The 8266-nt window shown below is 45.5% G+C and overlaps 1 protein-coding gene across 1 annotated transcript; it reads left to right on the top strand.

Annotated features, from left to right (window-relative positions):
- Positions 1–1571: 1571 nt before the first annotated feature.
- LOC134293642 (uncharacterized) lies at positions 1572–6968 on the top strand. Its single transcript, XM_062961826.1, has 2 exons — positions 1572–3415; positions 6644–6968. Exons 1-2 carry the CDS (start codon positions 1868–1870, stop codon positions 6683–6685), a joined length of 1590 nt encoding a protein of 529 aa, XP_062817896.1. The 5' UTR covers positions 1572–1867; the 3' UTR covers positions 6686–6968.
- Positions 6969–8266: the final 1298 nt, after the last annotated feature.

Genomic DNA, 8266 nt, shown 5'->3' with positions numbered 1-8266 from the left:
TCACTACCAAATTCCATCAGGGATCAAGAGCAACATGCAGCCTTTGTTTTGATATAGAATCAACTGGAAAGACGAAAACTATCAGAAAAATAAGCCCCTGATATAAAGACAGTGTAGATACTATAAACAGAATTGTCAGCTCAAAACAAAGAAGAAGAAAGCAAAGAGAAAGGGTAAAAGACAGAATGGTCCTTTTAGTTACGGCAATGTACCGTATATACTCGAGTATAGGCCGACTTGAATGTAAGCCGAGGCACCTAATTTTACTACAAAAAAACTGAGAAGACATTGACTCCAGTATAAGCCGAGGGTGGTAAATTTCAGAAATAAAAATAGATACCAATAGAATTACATGAATTGAGGCATCATTAGGTTAAATGTTTTTGAATATTTACATAAAGCTCTAATTTAAGATAAGACTGTCCAACTCTGATCAAATCATTATTCTCATCTTCTTCAATGTAAATGTACTTATGTATCCTTTTAATAATAATAGAGTAAAATAATGCATGTAATAATAATAATAATACAGTAGAGTCTCACTTATCAAAGCCTCGCTTATCCAAGCCTCTGGATTATCCAAGCAATTTTTGTAGTCAATGTTTTCAATATATCATGATATTTTGGTGCTAAATTCGTAAATACATTAATTACAACATAACAATACTGCGTATTGAACTACTTTTTCTGTCAAATTTGCTGTATAACATGAAGTTTTGGTGCTTAATTTGTAAAATCATAACCTAATTTGATGTTTAATAGACTTTCCCTTAATCCCTCCTTATTATCCAAGATATTCGCTTATCCAAGCTTCTGCCAGCCCGTTTAGCTTGGATAAGTGAGACTCTACTGTAATAATAATAATAATAAATACAGGAAAATAATACAAGTACAGCAGAGTCTCACTTATCCAACATAAACAGGCCGGCAGAACGTTGGATAAGCGAATATGTTGGATAATAAGGAGGCATTAAGGAAAAGCCTATTAAACATCAAATTAGGTTATGATTTTTCAAATTGAGCACCAAAACATCATGTTGAACAACAAATTTGACAGAAAAACTAGTTCAATATGCAGTAATGCTACGTAGTAATTACTGTATTTATGAATTTAGCACCAAAATATCATGATGTATTGAAAATATTGACTACAAAAATGCATTGGATAATCCAGAACGTTGGATAAACGAGTGTTGGATAAGTGAGACTCTACTGTAATCTGTATTTTATAGGCAGTGTGGAAGAGGCCTAAGTGAGGCCTAACTCTGCCTGTGCCCTGGGCTGAGTGGGTTGCTAGGAGACCAAGTGGGCAGAGCTTAGCCTTCTAACTGGCAGCAATTGGATAAAAACAATTATTCCTCTCCCTCTAATTAGGCTTTTATTTTTATTTTATTTTTGTTGTATGAACGGAGAGGCATGGATGAGGGGTTGTGCTGCCAAGTTTAGTGTTTCTGGGATCTGTAGTTTTGTTGTTTTGTCCTAGGCCAAAATTTCATTACCCTTTTATATATATAGATAGAGTAAAATAATACATGTAATAATAATCATAATAAATACAGGAAAATAATACAAGTACAGTAGAGTCTCACTTATCCAACATAAACAGGCCGGCAGAACGTTGGATAAGCAAATATGTTGGATAATAAGGAGGTGTCAGAACCCTGCTACTAGAGCCTGGATGTGGCTCTGAGTTTCAGGGTCACTGACATTGATAAGACACCTGCGTCCCAGGACTCGGAGGAGAAACGGCTGCTGGACTTGGCGGGGAATTTGCGCGGGGTTTTACTGAGCGGGAAGAGACTGTTCAAATGAGGGGGAGGGTATATAAAGGAGGGTTGGCCGGAGCCTCCCATTCTTGGCTTTTCTGATGTTCATGTTTCCTACAGTAAAAGTTTCTGGTGATATCACAGAGAGTCTTGTGTGTTCATTCAGGAGCGGCTGTGGTGAGCTGACACTAAGCCAAGAATACGGACACCATCCCGCTGTAGCGGTGAGGTGTAACATGCAAGTGGAGGATGAAGAGCTCTTGGGCGCCGGAGGAGGAAGGTCGGAAAGGGCCACTCCCGAGACGGACGCTGAGTTCCACCAGCTGGCGGCCCTGGCGTCATCCACCGCTTATGCCCAGCCAAATGGGGTAACCCAGAGGCGTGGAGTGGTGCGGGGAGACAGCACCGGAGGAGAGGAAGGTTCACCTTCCCCAGGCCCGCAAAAGATGGTGTTTCTGGAGGAGAGGATGTCGGCGATGGAGACCACCCTGGCAGTGATGTCGAGGGCGATGGAGCGCCTGGCGGTTTTGGCGGAGCCGGAGCGAGGAAGGGAACTCCGGGCTAGCTCAATGTGGGACGTGAGCATGGGAAGCAGCCAGGGCTTTGCAGACCTCCCAGCACCGAAGGGAAGGGAAATGCGAAAGGAGCCCGGTGCCCGGCCCAAGATCCAAACGAGCCTGACGCGGGTGGAGGAGAGTGACGACGAAGGGGAAAAGCCTCCGAGAATCCCGGCTACGCTCCCAACTGAGACCCTGGTGCCCCTGGCGAATGCCGGGCGTGGCACAGGACAAAGGGAAGCAGCAGCGGGGCCCACTGGCCCGCAAGGGGGCTTGCGACGGGCGGAGGATTGGGGATTGCCACCACAGGGACCCCTACCGAGACGAGAGGAACTAAGGATCGAGTTTGGGGGAGAGTCCTCTGAACTGGATTTTTTCCTGACCACGGTGAGGGGCTATATGGAGGACAATGCCCACACTTTCAGAACGGAATCCAGCCGGGTACGGGCCATTGGTGCAGTGTTGAAGAGGGGAGCGGCCAGCTGGTACGTTCAACTACACGCGCGGCGCGACCCATGTCTGGGGTCACTCCGACGCTTTATGGGGGCCCTGGAGACCCGTTTCCGAGATCCACTGGAGCAGATCCGGGCGAGGGAGGAGTTGAAGACCGTCTCCCAGGGGCAGAGGTCGGTATCTGAGTATGCGGAGGAGTTCCAATGCCTCGCTGAAAAGGTGCCGGAATGGTCTGCAGTGACAAAGATAGAACTCTTCAAAGAGGGGCTCAGGCGGGAGATCCTCTCCTGGGCGGTGCATCGTGATGAGCCTGACACACTGCGCGGATGGATTCAGCTGGCGGGGCGCGTCGAGACATCGCTGGCCCAGGCGAGGAGGCACCGAGGAGGGCTACAGCAGCGGCCGCAGATGAAAGAGGGGAGCCGGAAGGAGGGATCAACCCCAGCCGGAAGGAGAACGGAGCCGCCAGGGAACGTGAGCACCAGCAGGAGGGGCTGCTTCGTGTGCGGCCGTTTGGGCCACAGGGCTGCCGAGTGCTGGCAGAGAAAAGGGGAAGGCGGAGGCCCGCCCAAACCAAGAGCCGTGGCAGGGAAACGCGCCGAGGAAGAACCACCGACGAGGCACCACTCGGGGGGGTTGGTAAGTCAGGACAAAGCCATGATAGTGGTCCCCATTCAGCTGGAAAGTGGCAGCAAACAAGCAACCTGCAAAGCATTTGTGGATTGTGGATGTTCCAGGAACATCATCTCCCCTGAATTAGCCGAGGGATTGGGATGCGAAAGAACGAACCTAGAATCCCCAATAGCTTTTTCGCAGTTGGACGGATCCACAGCATCGGGATCATTAGCTAAGTACAGTGCCGAAGATGTAAAGTGTAAGATAGGGAGTTGGGAAGGAAAGGTGTCATTTGTGATATCACAAATAGCCAGCTATAATGTTATACTAGGCATGCCATGGCTGGGGCAGGCCAACCCGCAAATCAACTGGGAGGATAAGAGCATAATCTTCAGGATGAAGTTGGAAGAAGGGAGCCAGGAAGTGGAGAGAGAGCCGGGGAAAAGGGGGGAGGAAGACTCTATCAGGATAGCAGAACTGGCAGATAAATTACCCCCAGAGTATCGGGATTTTGTGGACGTATTTGATGAGAAGGAAGCAGACAGTTTCCCACCGAAGCGGAGAGTTGAAGTGAAGATAGAGCTAGTCCCAGGAGCAGAGCTTCCTAAGGCAAAAATATACCCAATGTCGGCTAGGGAAAAGGAGGAACTGAGAAAATACATTGATAAAAACCTAGCGAGGGGTTTCATAGAGCCTTCAAATTCCCCTCTAGGGGCGCCTGTGTTGTTCAGGCGCAAAAAGGACCAAACGCTGAGGCTCTGCATTGACTACAGGGGCCTGAATGCAATCAGTTCTGGAAATAAATACCCCCTACCTTTAGTGAAGGACTTGATCGCCCAGTTATCGGAGGGACAGATATTCACTAAATTGGACTTAATTGAAGCATACCATAAATTGCAGATTAAACCAGAGGACAGGTGGAAGACGGCCTTCTCCTGTGCATTCGGATTATTCAATTATCGTGTGCTCCCTTTCGGTTTGTGCGGCGGAGGCGCCGCGTTCATGCAATTAATCAACGAAGTGTTGCATCCATTGTTGTACAAGGGAGTCTTTGTTTTTTTAGATGACATATTGTTAGTATCTCGGACTAAGGAGCAACACGTAGAACTAGTCAGGGAAGTCCTGCAAAAGTTGAGAGAAGCAAAACTGTATGCGAAGCTTGCCAAGTGCGAGTTCAATAAAGACCAGATAGACTTTCTGGGGTATAGGATTTCCTCCCAGGGAGTGGCGATGGACCCTGCGAAGGTAGAAGACGTGAGGGGGTGGGAAGCCCCCAAAACACGGAAGCAGCTGCAATCCTTCCTAGGGTTCGCAAACTTCTATAGAACATTTATCAAGGACTTTGCGCGCCTCACTTTGCCATTAACGGATTTGTTAAAGACTAAAGGTAGGGGAGAAACAGCCAAAGTGAAGGCCCCAGGGGCCAAACTGACCTGGACAATAGAATGCCAGGAAGCTTTCGAAGCCCTTAAAAAGCGTTTTACGGAGGAGCCTGTCCTACAGCACCCTGATATGTCTAAAGCCTTTGTATTACATTGCGATGCGTCAGACCGGGCATATGGGGCGGTTCTGCTACAGAAAGACGAGGGGGGGAACCTGAAGCCATGTGGCTATCTGTCAAAAAAGTTTAGTGATACAGAAAAAAACTGGCCGATTTGGGAGAGAGAAGCCTTAGCGATTCTAAAAGCACTAGAGTGCTGGAGACACTTCCTGGAAGGAAGTGGAACACCGTTTGAGGTGTGGACTGACCATAGAAATTTACAGTATCTAAGATCCCCTCGTAAACTATCAGCGAAGCAAATTAGATGGGCCCAATATTTCAGCCGTTTTGATTTCAGACTCAGATTCTTCCAGGGGAAACATAATATACTCGCTGACGCTCTCTCTCGGATGCCTCAGCACGGGGGAGGAATTCAGGAATCTGAAGGGAGTATTTTTCTTGATAAGCAATGGGGCCTGGCAGTACTAACTCGAGCACAAGCGGCCAAAGAAAACAAACGTACTGCCATTTCCACGGGGGGAGGAGAAATATGGGAGGAAGAGTTGAAGCGAGCGTATGGAATGGACAAATGGTTACAAACAAACAAAGAAAAGGGAGAATTGTGTGGGGATTTGGTGTTTGTAAATAAGAAATTGTATATTCCTGAATGTTTACGACGAGAAATGTTAAGGAAGTACCATGATAACAAGGGTGCGGGTCATCTAGGCCCCACCAGGACTATTAAACTGTTGGCCAAACAATGCTGGTGGCCCGGAATGAGGAAAGACGCCAGGGGGTACGTCACGCAGTGTGAATTATGCGCAGAGGGAAAAACACCACCGGGGAAGCCCCAGGGGCTATTGCAGAAGGTGGTAGAGCCCATGAGGCCATGGGAATGCGTAGCCATGGATTTTGTAGGCGAACTACCCCCCAGCAGAGGCCACAGATACATTTGGACAATATTGGACTTATTCTCAAAACAGGCACACTTTGTGGCTCTGCCAAAACTTCCTTCAGCTGAAAAACTTGCTGATTTGTATGTGAAGCACGTATATCGCCTACATGGGTGTCCCGACAAGATAATTAGTGACCGGGGAGTCCAATTTACTGCAAAATTTTGGGGAAAATTCTTACAGCTGTTAGGAGCAGAAAGGAACCTGAGCTCGGCCTTTCATCCCGCGACCAACGGGGGGGTCGAACGTACCCAACAGACACTGTGCCAATTCTTAAGGATGTACACCAATTATAGACAGGATGATTGGGCGGACCTTCTTCCGTTTGCTGAGATGGCTTTTAACGGGGCCGTACATTCGGCCACAGGTCGTGCCCCATTCGAAATAGTATACGGACAGGAGGTGGCACCTTTCCCCAGGCTACCCGAGTGGAAGGAAGGGGAGGGCCAGACCGACGAGGAATGGCCGGCCAAAATCAAGCAAGGGTGGCGAACCGTGGTAGAGGCATTGCGGGAAACACAAAAGAAGTACAAGCTCTTTGCGGATCGTAGGCGCCGAGAGGGGGACAAATTGGGCGAAGGAGATCTGGTTTGGCTGAGCACAAAAAACCTGAAATTGGGGTTCCCATCCAAGAAATTGGCTCCACGCTATATAGGGCCATTCAGGGTAGCAAAAAGAATAAACGAAGTGACCTATGAGCTGAGGCTACCAAAGGACCTAGGAAAGGTACACCCGGTATTCCATTGCAGCCTGTTAAAAAAGTATAAAGGAACTCTGGACAGCGGAGAACAATAGTTGTGTTTAATCTTTTCCTTCCAGGACGAAGGGGAGGAGGACGCCATGTCAGAACCCTGCTACTAGAGCCTGGATGTGGCTCTGAGTTTCAGGGTCACTGACATTGATAAGACACCTGCGTCCCAGGACTCGGAGGAGAAACGGCTGCTGGACTTGGCGGGGAATTTGCGCGGGGTTTTACTGAGCGGGAAGAGACTGTTCAAATGAGGGGGAGGGTATATAAAGGAGGGTTGGCCGGAGCCTCCCATTCTTGGCTTTTCTGATGTTCATGTTTCCTACAGTAAAAGTTTCTGGTGATATCACAGAGAGTCTTGTGTGTTCATTCAGGAGCGGCTGTGGTGAGCTGACAAGGAGGCATTAAGGAAAAGCCTATTACACATCAAATTAAGTAATGATTATACAAATTAAGCACCAAAACATCATGTTGAACAACAAATTTGGCAGAAAAAGTAGTTCTATACGCAGTAATGCTATGTAGTAATTACTGTATTTATGAATTTAGCACCAAAATATCACGATATATTGAAAACATTGACTCCAAAAATGTGTTGGATAATCCAGAATGTTGGATAAGCAAGTGTTGGATAAGTGAGACTCTACTGTATTTACATAAAGCTCAAATTTAAGATGAGACTGTCCAACTCTGATCAAATCATTATTCTCATCTTCTTCAATGTAAATGTACTTATGTATGCTTTTAATAATAATAGAGTAAAATAATACATGTAATGATAATAATAATAATAAATACAGGAAAATAATACAAGTACAGTAGAGTCTCACTTATCCAACATAAACAGGCCGGCAGAACGTTGGATAAGCGAATATGTTGGATAATAAGGAGGGATTAAGGAAAAGCCTATTACACATCAAATTAGGTTATGATTTTACAAATTAAGCACCAAAACATAATGTTAGACAACAAATTTGGCAGAAAAAGTAGTTCTATACGCAGTAATGCTACGTAGTAATTACTGTATTTACAAATTTAGCACCAAAATATCAAGATGTATTGAAAACATTGACTACAAAAATGTGTTGGATAATCCAGAACGTTGGATAAGCGAGACTCTACTGTAATAATAAATAGAGTAAAATAATAAATGAAATAATAATAAGACCAGAGTGAAATAATAAATGTATTAATAATGATAATAAAATAGAGTAAAATAAATGTAATAGTAGCAACAATAATAGAGACAAATAATAAATGTAATAATACCATATATGTACCATATATTCTCAAGTATAAGCTGACCCAAATATAAGTCAACCAGGACCCTGACCCGAGTATAAGCCGAGGGAGGCTTTCTCGGTTTTTAAAAAAGGGCTGAAAAACTAGGCTTATCAAAAACTCACTTATCCAACATTCTGGATTATCCAATCCAGAACGTTGGATAAGTGAGTGTAAGATAAGTGAGACTCTACTGTACTTAACAATAGGTTGTGACCTTTTCCCCCTACCATTTAATCATATATGTTCCTGACTCTGGCCTATCTCAGTGACCCAAACTGGCTTTTCAATAATCAAGCAACCAAAAAATAGGGTCCTCCATCAACCTGAAAGCTCATGAACACATAATGGATTTCCAAAGAGTGAGCTCTTTGCACCTTAGATACAACATTTACCATGGATCTTTTATGACA

The sequence above is a fragment of the Anolis carolinensis genome, unplaced genomic scaffold (assembly GCF_035594765.1).
Source record: "Anolis carolinensis isolate JA03-04 unplaced genomic scaffold, rAnoCar3.1.pri scaffold_9, whole genome shotgun sequence".
NCBI lineage: Eukaryota > Metazoa > Chordata > Lepidosauria > Squamata > Dactyloidae > Anolis > Anolis carolinensis.
The sequence above is the reverse complement of the archived record's forward strand: the minus strand, read 5'-3'. Positions and strand labels throughout refer to the sequence as shown.

What these genes read in the sequence shown, in the direction of transcription:
- LOC134293642 (XM_062961826.1), top strand. Translation starts at nt 1,868, where the DNA reads ATGTTCATGTTTCCTACAGTAAAAGTTTCTGGTGATATCACAGAGAGT. An exon ending in GGCACCACTCGGGGGGGTTG is followed by an intron (nt 3,416 to 6,643) that starts GTAAGTCAGGAC and finishes TTTTCCTTCCAG; the next exon opens with GACGAAGGGGAGGAGGACGC.